Raw genomic sequence first — 19,701 nt, forward strand, 5'->3', positions numbered from 1 at the left:
AGATCAGCCTTCAAGATAGAAACACAGCAGAAATGCTCTTCACCTCACCCAGCTCTTGGTCAGCTCCTTACCCCAGCGCCCCACCCTGACCTGCTCTGCCCCCTCTCACCTCACCCCATGAGGTGTCAGGGTGCCCTCGCAGGTTGTCCTTACATTTCCCTCAGCTGGGTTTCTGTGATTCCTTTTCCAGGAAGCCAAATCTCACAAATCGGTGGATATAACTAACTTAAGCCAACAATAGCAGGAGAAAAAAGGACAAGAAAAGGTCAATCTCCAAATTCACCAAACACCACAACTACTTCTTTGTTAAACCTCATTTATTCCCAAGTAATGTTTCTGGCTGCCCCCGCTCCCCCCAGTCTTGTTCTTTATAAGTAGACAAAAGGTATGAACGAGCAGAGAGGGAGACAAATGCTTTAAGTTACAGGGCAGCACAGGTATAAACATAAATGAGCATGATACATTTGGCCTTGCAGTTGAAAGACTATTTGTAACCATAAAAATGGGGTTAAAGACTAAAACTAAATTAATTTTAAGAAAAGTCCTGATCAGCTGATTAAATGCCTTATAGAAAATGATAGCAGGGAACATATCCCTGTGACCAAAAGTACTTATTTCAGTCTCGTATTACTGTAAAATTTGTGAAACCTTCTCTAACTGTTTCTTTGTGCCTTGTTTTCTGTCTAGATTGTCTGTGAGATTTGATTAGGTGAGAAGCTGAAGGAAGAGAAAGAGGGCTAAGGTGCAGCAGCAAAACAGCATTGGATGGCAGATAATCTAGCACAGAGAGAGATAAACCCACAGAGATACAGTCTATTCACACTACATGATAAAAGGCAGAACTGATATACCTTCAAGCATGAACTTTCTGTACCCCAAACAATAAGGGAGAGAGAGATTAGGGCAATAATCCATTTACCTTTAGCATTGGCAGCAGTACCCAACTAACTCACTATTGAATGTCCATTACACATCTATTGGTATGCCTCATTCACACAGAACAGGTCAGAAAGTACTCCTGGTTTGGGGTCCTAATATTTGCCTTCCTTGCATTAGTTCTGGAATTTTGAAACCTAATGTTCATCGGGATGGTGGAGACTGGAAAAATGAAGCACCCCTTTTGCATTCTGCAAATACTGCCTGTGATATTTTATGTGGTTTGTGAAATAAAAGAATGAAGCATACTCTGCTATACTATCATACAGAAACAGTGATAACTTGCCCCTTAGTGATTATAAACGACTCCTATGTTTGAAACATAGGTAAACACGTCACACTGTATTCATTTTTAACAGCAGCAATGTACTCATTCACTGGCCAACACACCAGTGCTAATTTGGCCAAAGGCTTTTTTTGCAGCCTGTTCACTACAATGCATGTCTGAAAGTGTTTCATTTAGCTCATTTAGCATTTGCATACCCAAGAGTGCTTCAGGGCCACAGCAGAAAAACACCAATACTGTATCTGTCTTCGTAAATACAGAGGTTTCCTCACTGACCATGTGACACGAACATAGCTTCCATGAAGAGTGAAAAACACATGGAAATTGGGGAGAGGGGGGGAAGTCCAGCAAAGCACGTGATTAAAACCTTTGTGTCTGACATTTACCACAAGAGAAGTATTTTCTATCTGCCATCAACACTTCAGCATAAAAAGCACAGATTTTACCCAAGGTTTTGCACATGGCCCTAACCTTAAGAACCAGAATTCAAATGGAACTTTTAATCTAAATTAGCATACTGGAGTATTTCACACCAATGATGCCTCACTGTAGAGTTATTTTTCCAAGACTACAAATACTTAAAATATCTCTACCTCAGATTTTTTTTAAGTACTCCTAGTCACACTAAATAAACAAGATGAGGTACAAAACCCAAAGCCATAACATAATCCTTATTTTTAAGACAGCATGAAATAGCGTTAGCCAAAAGCTTACCTGGTAGAAATCACTGTAGGTTCAATCACATCAGGCCTGTGAGTTGGAGGTTCAACCTAAGGTTTGTCTGCAGGGAACCTTGGGTTTGGATTTTACTGGTTGTGTCAGGCTCCACAAGGATAGAGGTCTCTGCTTTAGGAGGGCTGGAGTGACTGGTGATGGAGCTCACTCACGGCTCCTTTCCCACGTTGCAGAGGGCAGGTGAGGCTACAGCTGCCCCAGGCAACAAACACCTCAGCTGTGGTGTACCAGGAGGCATAAATACCTACCAAACCGTTGGAGAAAGGTGTGTATGCTCTTTTTCTGTCTCTTGCTTCCCATTCTTTAACCTCTCTGCTTCAATCCAGGGTCTCCAAACAGGGATTCCTCAGACCTTTCCACATCACACTTCATGCGGGGCAGCACACCCTGTGGGCTGCTGAAAAGTCTTCTCAGGAGCTGTGTGTCAGGCACCTCTTTCTGCAGCCTTCCCAAATCCTAGTGGTATCTCTCAAGAACTTTTCAGGCAGTCGTCAGCAAATGCTAGAGGGAGGCGATGCTGGGAGTGAGCCTCTTCCCTTTCAGATCAGTCCCCAAAGCCCACCTTCACCAACTGATCTGCAGGTCAAAGCCTCCCAGCAAAGCACTCCTGTGGCCCGTTGCTACCACCAGCCTGATGATTCGGTGGCCACGTGCGCTGCTGGAGCATACCCCAACAACGCTTGGCCTGTGTCTACCTTACTAGCACCTGTGGTTGTTCACCAGCCTGCTCCTCATTCATCTTTAGAGGGGCTACCCGTGTGTTTCCACATTCTGAATTAGTGGGACTGTCCACTTTAACTAAAAGCTGTTATATTTCATACTTATAATTAATTCAATTTACAAAGAAGAGAACAAGTTGTTCAGTATCTATTATTCTGTGCTGCAGTAGACACACTAATTTTAGAGTACATCATTTCCATTAACACATAAGAAAGGTTTGTTTCTTTATTAATTTATGTGGTGTTTGACATACCCTAGCAGGCCTGAACAGAATGAATGGCTATAAAATAAGAAAAACTAATTTCAACACCATCAAGTGGGCTCAATAAATCCAGACAACTGCATTTTCTTTGCATCTACATTTCCCATTTCACTTTTATTACTCATTTACCTTGTCAGGTCCAAATGAAGAGAAGAGTGTTGGGATACATATAAAAAATTACTGCCTACCATAAAAGAATGAGCCTTTTATTTATAGAAAACTAGAGAGACCTCAGCTTATTTTAAATCCCTTTTCTGACTCGTACTGCCATCATTCAACCTCATTTAAAGGAGGGAAATGGAAATGGAACATACTGTTAATTGTAATCAGTTTGACATTAGCTTGCTAAGAATTCCTTTAGCAAATTACTAGCCACTAAAAAAGTGCGGAGTTGGAAAGAACCCGAGATTGAACATCAGTGAGGTGAAGACAGAAAAACGTGTTAATACTTTTGCCCTACCCACAGGAGTTAATGAGAGAGCAAGACTTGTCTCAAATGAAAGGTCTTTTCACACCTGTGGATGTGAAACCCTTACAAATGGAAATAAAATTTTTATTTTCCATAACGTTTAATGAAGTATTTAGCAAAGGTTGAAATGGTCACACAACTTTCTACAAGGCGTGTAAAATCCACATTTGTTTTAGTGAGCTATTCTCATACTTACTATGGATATTCAATTTTAATTTGAATTATTATAATAATTTGAATTATTATAAAAAAATCTAATCCTTTTTAACTCATACTATAAACCAGAAATGTGCACAGCTAACTGAACACGTCAGTAGCTAAATGTTAAAGTTTTCCTTTTTCTCCCCCAGTTTCCCATTTCTGTAGCCTTATCTCAGCCTAATTGCCCAGGACTAATGGTTTGGTTAAAATGTTTCTGAAATATGTTGAGAAAGAAAAGCAAAGAAAAGGAGGCAAATATCAGAGCATTCTAATATCCGGGATTTTCTGCTAACTCAGGTCTGATTAATATGAGGTGACAGAGCTGATCATCTACCTGGATTAGTCTTCAGGAATCAGAAAGTAGAAGCTCATGGCTCTGCCAGGGTTTACATATATAGTCTATTAGTAGACAATCACCTAAGAGCATAAAGCTCTTGTCACATCATGAGATATGAGTGTTAAGTGTTAGCTTTGGCCACAGGTCTGGCCAGAGAGCTCACAAGAACTCAGAGAAGAAAGTCAAACCCAAATTCCCACTGTCTCTTCAACTTTCACTTCACCAGGGCAGGAATTCATCCTGAAGTATCAAAATGTGCCTTTAAAACATCCTATGAAAAAGGAACTGTGGAGCTTCATGGCTAGACTCCCACGGAGCTCTTCCAGATGTCGGTCAGCGATGCAGGCAGAGGACAGGGCTGGATCCATATCCTTCCACCCTCTGGCTGCCCAAAATATTTAGCACGTCTGTATTCCCAGGAGTGCATTCCTGTTGCACTTTAACACAGCAAGGGAGAAAGAGAGTAGGATTTTTCATTCCCCTTCCATTTTGTTCATTCGAGGGTCCACAGGGAACAGAGAAACTCTAAGTCTTATCAGAAAGAGGCCAAGAAATACAGATAGAGATTATGCTTCAGCCCTCCTGCCAAGATGTCTGCAGCTGTTAAAAGTAGATTACATGAAAACAAGACAGGAACAAGACACTGGGCATTAGACCATGAAAGGATGTCACTTCTCAGCAAAGAGGTAGTTGCCAGTAGGAAGTTCAGAGATGATGCTGAAATGCATTTTGCAAAAGAGAAAGAGAGTGAGGAAGAAAAAATTCTGTCAGACCAATCTATAAAGACCTTAACTGGATACTCCTGTGAGCATTCGAGAAGATTGCTTATGTAAAGGTGTTAAACAGGTGCCAGGATCAAGCTTAAACCTTCTAGTAACAATGGAAGAGTGCAGCTTCTTTCGAAAAGATGGATAGATTGAGAGAAAGTGACTAGCAGCTGCTGAGATACAACAAGATCCACGATTTAGATGTGCTCAGAGGCAGAGAAATAGAGAAAGTTTTGTTGTAAAATAAGCCTGAATTCTAATACCCAGAGCTCAGGTGTCCACCAGCTGCAGTGGTGGTTAGCAGCCAGTCAGGGCAGCCCCTGGTGATAGTCAAGGTTGCCACCCTTCCTGCAGAGTAGCTACTGCTCAGACAGAACAGAAATTTCAGTCCTTTCTGTGATCTTGTGCTGTAGGAAGTCCTTCAGCTCCCAAAATTATCTTCCTATGAAGCAAAGGGAACATGTCACAGCAAAAATAAAACCCAAACTGTTCTGAATTAACTAGCTGATAATTGAGGACTTACTGTTTTCAGATCTGGGCTACCCTAACCAAGGCCATAGGGCCATTTACCTTATTTAGAGCTGCTTTCTCCCACAGACTCTTCCTCTCTCACATTCCCAGGGGACCTTTGCAGACCATAACATTATTAAGCAGTCACCAGCTTCTGCAAATACCACTTAGGTCATTGCCAGCTGGTTGGGGTGGAGGAGCCCTGCTTACCTGCTAATCAAGCACTACCCAATCCCTGCCATTTTCATTAGCCGTGTTGTGGTGTCTGTTTATCATGCATGATGCTTTCCCCAGTTCAGAAATCAAGCAAAAGAGTTCTTTTACCTAGAGACAACCCTTTGATCTACCCTGGTTTAATTCAATACCTTCTATGCTTGTAGGAGCCAAGAGGCTGCAGCTCTGGCTGGAACTGGCAGGAGCCTGAAGCTGGTATTTTGCAAAGAGACAAAACCCATTACTCAGCTACCAAGCAGTAGCACATTTCTGGCAAAGGAGATGATACCTTTTAGCAGGGGCCATGGGAAAGTTAGAGGATCCAGCACTACATGAGAGTGAAGGGAGTACAGGCTGGTGTTAACAGGCTCACTTGACCTCTGCATCCCTAAAAGATTTGATTATATGGGCCACATGATATCTTTGCAACTCCTTCAGGGCTGGCCTAGAACCTCAGTATACATTAGGGCATATTACAATGCTATCCTTTGGCTGAGATGGGAATTTGATTCTAATTGTTTATGGTCAGTAAAGCTTGCAAAAATAGGAACCAGATTTCCACGTGTCTTGGCCCCACTATTGTGCTGGAAATTCTGGCTTCCTGTACATGTTTTCGTTTTGTTTGAGGGGATCAGGTACCAGATCACTCCTTCTGGTTTCCATGTTTGTACCGTAACAAGTTAACATTGTTAAAAACCTACGGCCCAATTAGCCATCAGTTGCACTTGGCAGCCACATCCAAAAGAATGTATTAAAATGTCAATTATTTGCACAGCCTAGTTAACATTAACATACTGCAGCTACAGTCATGCATGCTTGCTTTTCTGGTATCTGAGCCAAATCATATTCTGTGCACAAAATACAGGCACTGCATTGCCTCTAGAAAAGATCCCTGGGTCCAGAAGTCATTTTCAGACCACCTGAATAAGGAGCCCTCAGTCCTTAAAAAGCTGAAGAAAGAGAGAAATACCATATAGTCAAGGAAACGAGCTACAGAACTCATTTTTTTTTCTTGCTTGCTGGCTTCATGACTCTGTGTTCCTGGTTAGCCAGGTTTCAATGGAAGGCATGGAAGTCTGTGCTGATAGCCACCTAGCAAGGTATAGCAGGGCATAGCCTGAGGAAAAGTAGAAACAGGACTGAGGTCTCTCAAATTGAAACAAATCAGTGCTCCCTGCTCAAAACACCAAAAGTGTGCGGTATACACCATCACCACTGGGTCCTTAAAAAAAGAGATCACAGCTTCTGGGCTCTGTGCTAACTCTGTAGTACCGGTCCCTATAGGTTACGTAGATTTGAAGCACTGTGACTGGGTCAAGCTCCTCCAGGGACCTCTACCTCTTGAATCACAGCAGTGCTGGGGAGCAGATCTTCTCGGCCCCAGGCAACTCAGTGTCTGTCCAACCTCCCAGGGCACTCCAGAATCCCAAATGTAGGTGTCTGTGAGGCTGGTTACAGAGAATAACCTTTCTGTATTCATGTCTTGAAAGCAGGACTGCACTTCAGCCGAGTACTACTTCAAAGACTGTCTCACCTTTAATCCTTGACGCCCTCCCTTTGAGAAGTGCATTCCATGTCATTGAATTCTCACCACTATACGTTCTGCATATATCTCTCTCTCTAGTTTTAAGAGTATACATTAGTTTTCTGCTATCATAGTTAGACATTGTCTGTACTGAATAAAGCGGTCTTGTGCCTGTGACTCACTGATGTACATCTGGATGAAGACTGAGTCTGTTTTCTGCAACACAGAGAGTTCTGCAAAAGAAAGTATGAAGCAGCACGTGATAGGAGTTAGCCAAGCAGTAATAAAACTCACCTGAACGTATACATTTTTTAATTGCTAAATGAGACATGTTCCACAACAGCTAATATTTTTTTTAAGGAGGTAATTCATTCCATTCATAATAGATTTAATTGTGCTCTGATTGCTCACACCTGGCAATTTTGTTTTGCGGCACTTTTTTTCTTTTCCCCAAAGCATTTTCAAAGCATAGAACGGGCCTTACGCCAAGTATAGTATATGATTCAAGCCCCGAAATAAATGGAATGGGATTTGCAGAGCCAGCTCTAGACATAGGCAAAGTATGCAGTTGCTGGGGCAGCTGCCTGCTTTGCCTCTGCCAGAGACCCGCCACTGCTACTGCCGAGGGAAAGGATGCTGTGAGTAAGCTGAAAGCTCTTGCTCGCCCCTCTTGCAGAAGCAACACTCGTGGCCCCTTGCTCTGTCACAAACCGGAGCATCACGCCGGCTTCTTCATCCCGGCGCTGCCCCCGCCCCGGGCAGCGCTCATCCATGGGTTGCTGAAATTCTGCGTTACCTGCTCTGGTTCCTGTGTTGTTCTGCATTCAACCTCTTCGTTGAGATTTGTCTGGCTTAAAATGGTATTCAGGATAATGAGATAATTTTCGAATATTCGCCTTAGCTAATCTGAAATTTAACCCCAAACAAATCTGAGAGTATTAGGGTGGTTTTAACACATCTCAAGGACTGCAATCCCTCAGATACTGTTCCTTCTAGCTTTTTTCCTTGATTTCTCAAAAGACCCTTCATTCAAATGACCCCACCAGAATCTTCCTCTCATTTTCCCTTTACTATATTGCTTGAAGTCCCATCCTGAGGTAAGGATTCATTATACTGCATGCTGTTGTCCCAAAATCCTAAGAGATTTCCTCTCCCTCAGAGAATTCATACATTAAACAGATGAGAAGGGAAAAGGGTAGGAGAGCAAGTTGAGTGACAGAGAAGTGAACTGATTTTCTCTACATTGGGATCCAGATTGTTTATTTGACATACCTAAGAGTCCAGTAACAGTGCCTCGCATAGATAAGTGTCTTCAAAATGAATGTAGCATACCCTAAGACAACAGAAAATCTGTCCTTTATATTGGAAGTCACATAAAACTACAAAGAATTGATTTCAAATAGCCCACAGAGTGCAAGATGGACGGAGAGAACCGGTACGGATATACAAGGGATAAATGCCACCCCAACCAGCCCAGGCAATTCCACTGAGTTATTTCATCAGAGTTACAGTCAGTGACGAATAACTTCTTCACTAAGAGCAGAATTTAGCGAAAAGAATCAAAATCTATGGTGGCAAGCAGGAGAGGAGGACTCAAATAAGTTTCTGAGCAGACAGAAAAAGAAAAACTTTTTCTGAACTGAAATCTAGTCTCTCTTTTTTTAATTAATTCCTTCTTCTAACCTACTAAACTAGCACAAAAATAGCTCAGAATGTACTTTAGGGCAGTTGTTTACATGCATATTTACCAATTCTCCAGTGAGCAGATTTCTGAAGCAGATCACTCAGCACTTAATTTTCTCAGCAAAAAGACTGTAAAAATCTATCCACAGAGAAAGCACCCATTCTCTTCAGGGGTAAAAGATAAGGGTTATACAGACAAACCAGAAGCAAAATCTGAAGACATGTAAAATACTCATCAATTCTACTGATTTTAAGCTGCCTGGAAGCATCTCCTGGGAATGTTTCTCTAGATATTATCTCTGTAATCACAGTATTCTCAATTGAAAATACAACTGCTTTGTTGCAGGGCATTTGTATTGTAAACACGTTGGACTGATAAATGGATTGCTAAGATAAATGACTGATAAATGGATAGCAGATATCAAATGACAAATTCATTAGCTGCATCAGGTTGTGAAATGTAGGACTCTTGACACTGGTTTTCTGAATGAGATTTCTTCCATTTCTGACTCCTGTCACTGGCAGTACGGAGCTGGTCCCTGGTTCTCTTCTCCAACAAGTACCAATTTACTGGAATGTCACCGAACACTGAAAGGAGTAAGATTTGGAAGGGCTGAGATCCATTGTTAGAATAAATCTATTGACAACAGCCTTTTTGTGAAAAAGCAATTTAGGAGAAAAAGACATTTAGTAACACGGACATTTTGGAACAGTTATCTACAGTTACAGGCAACCAGATACTCCATCTTCTAAGTGGTTTTCTATCTGCTACACTTATTGGAAGGCTGTTGCAGAATCATGTTGTTCCATCATTAGAAGTCTTCTGATTTCCAAAAGCAAATGTAATCCTGACCAGTTCTGTTCACTTGTTCTGAAGCCAAATGCTTTTCCTTAGAGGAAATAATTTTTTCCTCCTCTCTGTTTACGTGTACAATGGCAGCCACATGCCCACTCATTCTTTTCTTGGACTGATCTAGACCAGCTTTGCTTCTGAGTTCGTTTTCTAAGATGCCTCTTAAGTCTCAGAAAAAGCCTTTTCTGTGCACCCCTGAGAGTGAATCGCTCTCTTGAAAATGGCTGACTGGGATTCTGTATAACATGCCCAGAGAGACATCACTGCCCTTTCCCCAGCATGCCAGCGATTGTCTCTTGCTGAAACACCTCACCAATAGTTTACTGGAGTTGCTTAGAAAACGGGTCTTTAGCCTATATATTCAGTGAGTAAATAAAAGTTATTGAGCTATCAGATATAATTATATTATTATAATTTAGGGTATCTGTTTTGGGGTGAAAGGAGTATATTTCAGTCTTAAATGTTAGCTTTATTCTACTCACCGTGTAAAACAAGTGCCATTTCAAAAGGAATGTCTTGCAATTATTAGTTCTTTCAGATTCTCTGGAGGCACCAGGCATGGATTGCTGGAACCGTGCAAGCACAGACCAGTCTCTGCACAAAGGAGCTGCTATTCTCAGTAAACTTAATCCTACTCTATATTCAGTATGCTTTTGTTCACACATTCACATGCCTACTTAAAAACGTCATACCAGATTTTGGAAAAGGTATGAAATATAAACACAAGCACAGTTGATGTCTGCAACAAATACATCCATATATTTAGAAAAGTCCTCTTACATAGTCCATTCTTAGATGACAAAATGAGTCAGTGATTATCCAAAGCTCCCAAACTTAGAGGCTCCAAGCAAGACTGTGGAAAAATGAGAAAAAGGGAGAATTACACTGGCAATAAAGGACTTAGAAGGCAGCTTTTAATGTATTATTAATTTATGCTGATACCTTAAGCATCTTAAGCCCTTATTTCCACATTAGGAAACCAAAACATCTCTCCAAATTTGTCTCATTAAGATTGATAAAAATTCAATTCTAGACACAGAAGTCTTCTTGTACTGCCAGCTACTCCTTAACGTTCTCCATGTTGAAACAAAGCTTTGTTAGGTGCACTCAGAGAGGGCAGCTGGAGCTGTGGAAAGATTGCCTGAAGTCAAACCATAAAAAAGGATGAAAAATGGATCTGCTTCTAGGACACTGGAGCAAAGCAGTTATGATAGAGAAAAAGTAGGGAGGAAATGATTCGCAATGGCCCAATTACACTAGAAACAACACTCATTCAGCTAGTTGAAGAAAAGAGCCCAAGGGAAATGGAGGGAAGGACAGCCCCTAGGTCGGTCTGATATTTGTTTCCCTGCATGTGGAAAACCATTACCCATGAAAACTAAGTTCTGCCATTATACAAAACCTCATCATCAAAATAAATGCCTCAGAGAAGCTGTTGGATGATATCATTGACAATATTGGAGAGCCATTACTAATACAGAAACTTCATCAGACGTATAAAACACATAAGCAAGCATAACTCCAATGGGAAATGTCTACAGACAACAGGTACATTTTGGCACCTATACAATGCATTTATGGCTACTGCTTCCCACAGGAAATAACAAAATGCATTTAAGCAGTATATAAACTATCATCTGTCATTGAATTATATTGCAAAGATGATTTATAACCCTGAAAAATGTGACTGTTTTTATTTTGTAGCAATAGTTTGTAAGCTCCAAGACGGTAAAGCTAGCTAATGCTTTTCACAATATGCAGATGATCAGCTTCCCAAGTAGGAGGCTCAAAATGAAATATTATTAACAATTTATTATTATTTCCAGGCAGATACTGAATGACTAATTCCTATCATATTTTTCTGTAGTTGCAGGGGGGAGTATTTCTGCACCTGTTTCTCTTCCCCCGAATCTAATCATCAGTAAAATTGTACTCAGCCAGCCAGCTGTTAAATTTCAGATCAGTTAGTATATCTCATGCATTTAAAGACTGACAAAATATGAAGTCATATAGCTACAATAAAATGCCACAGTGATACCAAAAGAAGTGATCGCCAAGCTTGCAAAGCTTCACACAGACTTGGATTTTGTTGTAATACCTAATTGGATTCAAGCCAATGGTGGATATTCATATGCAGACTAGAGTACCCAGTTAATGCAATAAGGTTAGCAAAAGTTTGGGAAAATGTGGTCTGTTTCCATGTATTTTTTTGAGCCTAAACCAGTTGTTAATTATTAGAAATTTATGTAAAAGTGATTATCTCATGTTGTCTCCTGTGGCATTATTCACAGAGGATATGGTGTCTTAGCATTTTGAGAACAGAAAGTTCATTAATTCATTTAGTCATAAATCCTTACATTTTGTTGATACACCTGGATTAAGCCAAATGCCTTGTGACTGGATGAATCATAATTTGTGTTTTGGCTACACACATATTTGAAGGCATCAACAAACAAAATCAAACACTGCAAGAAGCTCCAATCCTACCACAACTGCTGCAATACGGTGATAACTATTCATTCACATATTTATAGTCTGAGCATGGAAGTTTAAAGGTTTTATATACTATATGCTACATACATTTTCTGAAAATAGTGGATTGAAAGTCTATACATACACATACGTGTGTGTGCGTATACATACACATTTACTCCACAAAAGGCTGCTCTCATGGTTTGATAATTATGGATAGATAAATAGATAGGTAAAGTAGATATCGTGACCTGGTAGCATTACTCACCACTGAGGTCACCCAAAATTTTCCACTGACAAATTGTTTAATGCTTTGCAAAATTTTAACTATATCAATTGAAACGTTGCATGCCATATTTTTATGTTAAAATGCCTTACACATTTCTGAAAATATAACTGAGGAATAAAATAATAATAGCCAATTATTATTTTCATTAAGAAGCCCTCAGCCTGGCTGCTTTGGAGCTGGGACCTAAAACACTCCAAGGAACCTTCCAGGGTGTCAAGAATTTGTGCTACAACACTTCTATAAACATTTGAAGTCACACACTTCAAAAACGTTGGCAAAAAAAGGTCAGCTGAGACATATTAGTTTGGCAACTAAATCTCACATAAGTTCAGTCTCAGTTAAGTGTTCTTTGTCCCAGAGTTTTAAGACTGAACAAGACTTCCTCCCTAACCCTTTCTGGCAGCCGGAGCTTGCGGTAGTGTCTGGCATCCCGAGAGGAGACACGGAAGTGGTCTTTCACCTTCAGCCTTGCAGCAGCTGAGGCACCAAGAGGAGCCAGTGGCCACACCAGAAACATGTTAAATAGGGATTGCGCAGATGGGCAAAGCTGGAGATGAAGAGAAGCCATAGCAGGAGCTTTTTAGAAGACTGGAGCAAAGAAATGGGATGGGGAAAATGGGTGGATTTTTGTGCCTGGTCAGAAAGGTATTCAGAGGTGCCCAAGCCACCAGGCCTTTTGCCAGTGAAACACCCTCTCCTAAAATGTGTAAAACAGCTAGCAGAGCAACATCTCTGTATTCCTATAATGTCAGAAAACAGGTATTAACTTTGCTGATAACAAATGTCTTCATCTTCCTCCCTTTTCTGCTTGATGAATGTTCCCAACCTCCTTATATTCCCAGTGCTCTGGTAAGGTCTATGTCCGTGCTGTGGAGCTACTGGTTCAGTCCCTGAAGATTACCCCAACTGGGGGGATGCATGGTTCCGTAGGACCTTGTTTTTCAATTAAGGAATTATATTTAAAATATTAATTAGGCTATATTGTTGCAGTCCCTGCAGCAATTTTACATTATTTAATGCTGTGGTCACAGATCTGGGTAACTCCAGGAATAGAACTGCCACCCCCTCACAGAAAATGGATTGTTTGACTTTTTTATTAGCTCCAACCTTTGTTCCATGGAGATGACAGCCAGTTACTTACATGGGAATGACTGGTAGGAAAGTAGGTAGCAAGTACAGCTGACAGCATCTTGCAAGACTGTGATGCTAAATCAGCACCACTGCCACGTGCCTCTTCAATGAGGACGGGATGTGGAGGTAGAGTCGTGACAGTAGGTTCCAAGGTGTCCCTGCAGTTCTCCCAGCTTGCTCTGTCAATGTTTCATCTGGGGTTATTAGTGTTTATAAAAGCACACCCTTAAAATAGCTGCATGGTGTTAATAGAAGCAAAAATAGCAGTTCTTGTCCTTAACTTCTTCATACCGGGGTAAAATAGGGCTAAATTGAGCAAGTACAGAAATCATAATAGCACAACCCAGTTTAAGGGTGACTTTCAAATCCCCTTCAGGTCTTAAAGAGCATTGAGTTTAGCTAAAATCAGATCAGGACACATTCTTTCCTGCTCTACAGAAAATCATTCTCCATTTAACAGATGCAAGGTTTGGGGTTACTTTTGCTTAGAGACTGCTCAAGACTATTCACGAAGTACTCCACTCATAAGAGGAGCAACCATAAAAATCTCCAACTTCTGAAAAACACATTATTTTAGAACAATTATTCAGATTGGCATCAGCATTTTAAAACAACCATGTATATTCTAACATTAAAAGAGCACTGTTTTTGAAGAGTAGCATGCAAATCAGGGATCTTGATACATGAGATGCTAAACATTTTACTCACCTATGAAACATGGAGGGGAGATCATAAGGGGCATTCTGCTTACTTTTCTCATAACATTATTTGTTAAATAGACAAAGCAGTCTGTATGAGTCTGCTCCAGGCACAGTGGATCAATGACCATCTGCCACCAAAACCGAAGAGCTGTTAATTGTTCTTCTCTAGACAGTGAAATAAAGTGTTGATCATGTTTCACCGAGAAATCCACCTCTTTTTTTTTTTCACCCAAATTGGCTGTAGGTCTGTAAATATCTTCCGTGATTATTGTCAGATGAGCCACAGACAATATTTGAAGTAGCACACTACATGTTCTAGGACAAGACAAGGAAACACAAGCTATTACGGCAATATATCCAAATTCGAACCTCACTTGACACTGGAGTCTGTCTCAATCACATCAGTGAGGGATAAGGGAAGCTCTGTTGAGTTACTACTAAGAATGAGTGACTTTATCATGCTAGGGTGTAATAAAAAGTCATTTTAAAATTTGATACTCTGAAATACTTTATCATCAGGTTTTGGGGACTGATATTTTTCCTCCAGTAAACTACGAGTTGCACACAGTGGCTCTGCAATATTATTTTAAAAAATTCTTTGGCATTATTTTCAATATTTACAAGATTTTAACAACTATTGTTTCAGAAAGGAAACAACACAGTAACAGAACTGAGAGTATTTTCCATTTTGTTTCCTTTAAATTTTACAATTGCTTTAGAGAAAAGTATATCTATGTTTTGCTGATTTCTGATTTGCCAATGATGAAACAATAGCCCATGTAAATTGCAGAAGCTGGCAAATTTTTTTTTTGTTTGTATATCAGGCAGATAAATAAATCTTATAGTTACTAATTATTAACCTTGCACATGAGAATGTGATTAGACTGACTACAACTGACATTGATTATCTGAGACAGGTTGTTATTAAATCCCTTTGGGGAGTTTTTGAAAGATCCATCACATTGAAAGCACAGAGCTTTTCTCTGCATTAGCTCATTTATGGAGCAATTCCACAGGACTTACTAGGGAAAAGATGTCAGGAAAAACACTCAGCAAACAGCTAAAGTGGAATTCACACCCCTCCCCTCTCTGTCAGGACATCTCACAACCTCATAGCCTTAAAATGTTTTGTCAAGATTATCTATAGCAAAGCTATTTGCTATATATCAGTAAAAGGTATTAGATAGAAGACGTTACATAGAAGAGAGCTGGTAATGGATCTGAAGACCAGAAATTTTTCCCTGCTCAAATGGTTTCTTTGCTCCAAGAGCCCCAATTTAATTAACTTTGTGGGCTTGAAAAGTCAGACAATGTTTTCATTTCATCCATTCCCAAATTTGCAAGTTTTGTTATTTCATTAGAAAACTACTATGGGGGGTTTCTCAGTGAAGTGCAGATAAATATGCAAAATGCACTGGTTTGAAAAATCGCCACTGGTTCTGGAAAAACCTGTGGCTGAATTTGCTGATTTTGTCTAAAATTAAGATTTCAAATACCTGACTTCTAGGAACAGTTTTTGTTTAAAAGTTTACATTTTGTACCTAAAAATATGCAGGTACAAAATGGAGAGCCAGGCAGAGACCATTTTCAAATCTATATTCCTATAACGGAGCATTTTCCTGACACCCATAGTTGAGAATGGAAATACATAGTGAAGTACTGCAGAACTGGTATGTATTAAATAAGTACATACCTATTGATTTTGAGATTTGCAGTTTGAGAACATCAGAAAAGCTGAGAGAGATACATAATCCAAAGTAGTACTGACAGTCCACTGAAGAACTAACAGTACCGAGGTATTACAGATTGCAGAGATTTATTCTCACCTCCACTTTAATTTTAAAGCTAATATTGCTCTAAATTCATGTGACGACAACATCTAAACCTTGGGTGATCTCTTTTTTTTTTGTTATCCCTGGGTGTCTTCACATACTTAAACCAAGGCTGGTACAGAAGAAGTTAACAGATACGTAAATGTTCCTTCCTTATTCAATGAACAACTCAATGGTACAACTAGAGTAACATGCCTGAACTTGGTGCTTTTCCTCACAGTGCCTCAAAAAGCAGCATCTTTCTGCCAGTAGTTCTTGACATGAAGCTGATGCCAGGGTGGGCTTCCAGCAGTGGGAAGAGACTCAGCAGAGTTGTTCTTTCCCATAAACGCTGAGATTCTCTGCTGCTCTCTGTAGCACAACTATTGCTCCTGAAATGTATCCCTGTATGTAGAGATGTGTTCATGGTCCAGAAGGCCCCTACTTTGCAGTACCCATCACTAATTGATGGAGAACACTGGGAAGTAGGGTTTTCTGCACATATAGTGATCACTGACCACAGGGAAAGCTTATGCAAAAATTCTGGTTCATAAATATGAATATGCTTGAGGGAGGAAAAACTGATCTTTTGTTCAGTTTATCCTTCAAGATATGTTATGCTGCATTTCTGATATTGCAAAGGAACACAGCAATACTGTATGAGGTATTCTGCATGGCCAAATACCGCAGTCCTTACTCAGATTTTACTCAGGAAAACCACCTTTGACTTGAGTGAGAATTTGCTTGACTAAGGACTGAATAGAGCATTTTGAATCTTACCAGAATTGCTTGATGCTAATGTTGGGCAACAGTCCTTGTTGCTAATTTTCCTGCCTCGTTGGCCTTCTCCTGGGCTCTGGATCTGCTTTTGCTGTGTGTTATTCATAGCTTGTGTTGCTAGTTCAGATTGCTTCTCTTTGTGCTTTTCATTTCCAGCAAATATTCTGCAGCTATTGTTCTGCTGCTGGTAGATATGCCTGGAACCTGCTATGTGGAACTTGAACCTCAGCCCAGATTTAATTAAAACTGTTAAACATGTTCTCACTATGGTGCTCAGAAGGAATTTTGCTGACCCTCTTTCAATGAAGCATAAATTTGTTTAATCTGATGTTTTTACAATGCAAAAATATAAGGGCTTGATTCACAACGCTTAAGAGCAAATACTTCTCCAGTAAAATAGATGGAGTAGCACCCATTTACAGCCATCATAAGGTCAATTTTAAATGCTTATTCTGACCTACAATAGTCATACAAGAAAATCACTAAATGTGTGTGCTGTAACATCACCTTGGGTTTAGTTTTAATACTGCTTTAAAGTGAGATATCCTGAATAATAATAATAAATACCAAATTATGCCATAGCCTACTAATATGCAGCAAATCTAGCTAGGTTATCACTCGTATGTCTTATGAGCCATACCTAGCCACGGTTTATCCTCTATTCATGCTGCAGGGTACGAAATTCCTGGGTGCCAACCTGCCTATGGCAACCTAGAATTCTCCAGGGCAGGCTCGCAAAATCTTCACCTACTCTCTGGGACAGGTAACTAATAAGTGATGTTTTGTGAAGTTATGCTTTCTTTCTAACTTTCTGATGCCCGTAAAAATGTTTCATTTCTCCACGTCAGTCTGTAGTCTCTCGTTGTTCAGTTGCGCTACGTTTTCTGAACTAGGGGAATGACAGCAGATCTGTTTATTATTGTATTCTGGATGCTTGCCTCAGCCAAGCCTGTAATAGTTATTATTAATGTGTATAAAAACTGAAAGTTGTTTAAGATGATGCAAAATTCACAGCTGCTTACTATCAGTTAATATTTTTTTCCGATGGAGTAGTTCTTAAAACACAGACGCATTCAATTTAATTGTTGATACCACAGTTATCTGGGCAGTTTTCATAATTGCTGGTGTGTGATAGTCTCTCTCCTTTATCAGTTTTACATTAATCTTTGGTCTCCTGAAGTAAGGATTTTTTCAATGTTATAGATACAGAGATGTTGAAGGGATGTAGGAGTTACGACTGATTCTAGTTTACATTCCTGTGCAGCACATAGTATACATTTAGGTAATGACTAATTTTTCCATATTTTGCTTAGATTCTCTTCTACTTTTCTCCTGAATTTACTCTTTGTTCTTTGTTGCTTGACTTTATTTCAAGTGGCAGGTGTGTAGAAGAAATGTCATTCACTGATCCTGTAGTTTTCAATGACATATGAAATATAAAATACATTTCAAAGTAAGAAATTAATTAGGTAAAAAAATAAAGAAAGGCTAAACCTTAGATTGCTTTCTTGCTGTCTATTGATTTTCTTTTAATAATCCTAAAATTAATCTTCATCTTAAGAGTGCTGCCAGTGTAGGAAAGACATCAGTGAGATTCTTTTGGTATTTTTTGGCATGGTCTACACCCTGTGGAGTGCAAAAACTAACAATCTTGGAAAAGTGATTTGAATTCCTGTTTTTCAGTCCCCTGGGTACCTACACTCTACCCTCACCTGGGTTTAGATGAGCTTGATGCAAAAGTATGTTTGTTCTGCTGCTTGTCCTTGTTAAAACCAGGAGATGACCAGTGAAGTGAAATATACTCAGGGCATGTAAAACTGTTTTTCAAAATGTTTGACCCTGATTCCAATTTGATTGAATATTTGGAAGTCTTTTTAAATCAGAACAAATTCTCACAGCGACAGTATAGTCACTGAGTTTGATCTTATGTGGTGCTTTTAAATGGATGCTTGTGGGGATGTTCAGAATCTTGGGATGGCATTTAGTAGCCTTTCTGCAGGCTGGTCTCAAAAAATATCTTTCCTACCATCACTGTCCACTTGTAGTTCTTAATTTCAAAAGAAAATAAGCTTACTCCTATGGTGGACAATACCACAGTTCATCTGCAAGTATACCAAAGCTTAAAATGCACAAACCCAGAACTTTAGCTCAAGCTATTTAGCCATTTCATAAAACAAATAAACAGCCATTCAAAGATTTCATTTCCCCCACCCTTCTTTTTAAAAAACTCAAAAGGATCTAAATTTTTATAGAGAGTTTAGTATTTCTGAAAGCTTGCTTATTTATTTCCTGTTTATTAACTCAAATCTTAATCTGTTTCAACACACCTAGACTTCAAAAATTTATCTGTAAACTTGTTTTCCAATTATATTGAAAAGCATCATCTTGCTGAAAAAACTAAACAAAAAGACATTTGTTTACAAAAGCGAAAGATAGTATGATACTGTCAGCACTTATAAAATGAGGATAGATTCTATTTTATCCAGCCTGATGCACCTTAACCTTTAAAAAACTAATGAGAAAGCAACAAAAATTTCAGCAAGAAAGTTAAAAAATACCAAGTCTCAATTCACCCAGAATGCTAAAGTAGTGCAGCCATAAGACAAAAAAATGTGTTGTGTGTTTAGGTAATCCACACCTCAGGGCACAAGAGGAATTTTTGTGTACGTCTGTAGAATACAAAGCTGCTTCCTCACGCTGCATGGTTCTTTGGGGTGCCACATCTGCAGGGTAGGTGGAAGCAGAGCGGTCCTGGGTCGCCTCTGAAGCAGCACAACCGCATATTGCTTTTGTCATGAGTAGCTTTTCAGATGAATGCCTGCTGCCTGATTTAGTCCCTCCACAATCGCAGAGAACTCCTTCATTTATTGTCTCACTCCAAAAACTACAGAAGGGCTAATGGACACGAATTTGGAGGAACACAGTCCTGTTCCCTCTCCTTCCCCATGCACCCACAAGAAAGGCAACAAAGCAGCGTCTTACATTGAAAAGCCAGTTCAGCTGAGGAAGCGGGATAAAAT

At 39.8% G+C, this 19,701-nt stretch overlaps 1 protein-coding gene across 4 annotated transcripts in view; it reads left to right on the forward strand.

Moving 5' to 3' along the window:
- Nucleotides 1–19,701, forward strand: part of BEGAIN (brain enriched guanylate kinase associated) — a gene marked incomplete at both ends in the record, with an annotated part of 158,777 nt that overhangs the window by 66,609 nt on the left and 72,467 nt on the right. For all 4 annotated transcript variants that reach the window (XM_082000528.1, XM_082000529.1, XM_082000526.1 and 1 more), the window contains one exon: nt 17,355–17,444. In XM_082000528.1, the coding sequence (XP_081856654.1) occupies nt 17,355–17,444 (90 nt within the window). The remainder of the gene's footprint in view (nt 1–17,354; nt 17,445–19,701) is intronic.

Source organism: Phaethon aethereus (assembly GCF_964289735.1).
Source record: "Phaethon aethereus genome assembly, chromosome: 5".
Classification (NCBI taxonomy): domain Eukaryota; kingdom Metazoa; phylum Chordata; class Aves; order Phaethontiformes; family Phaethontidae; genus Phaethon; species Phaethon aethereus.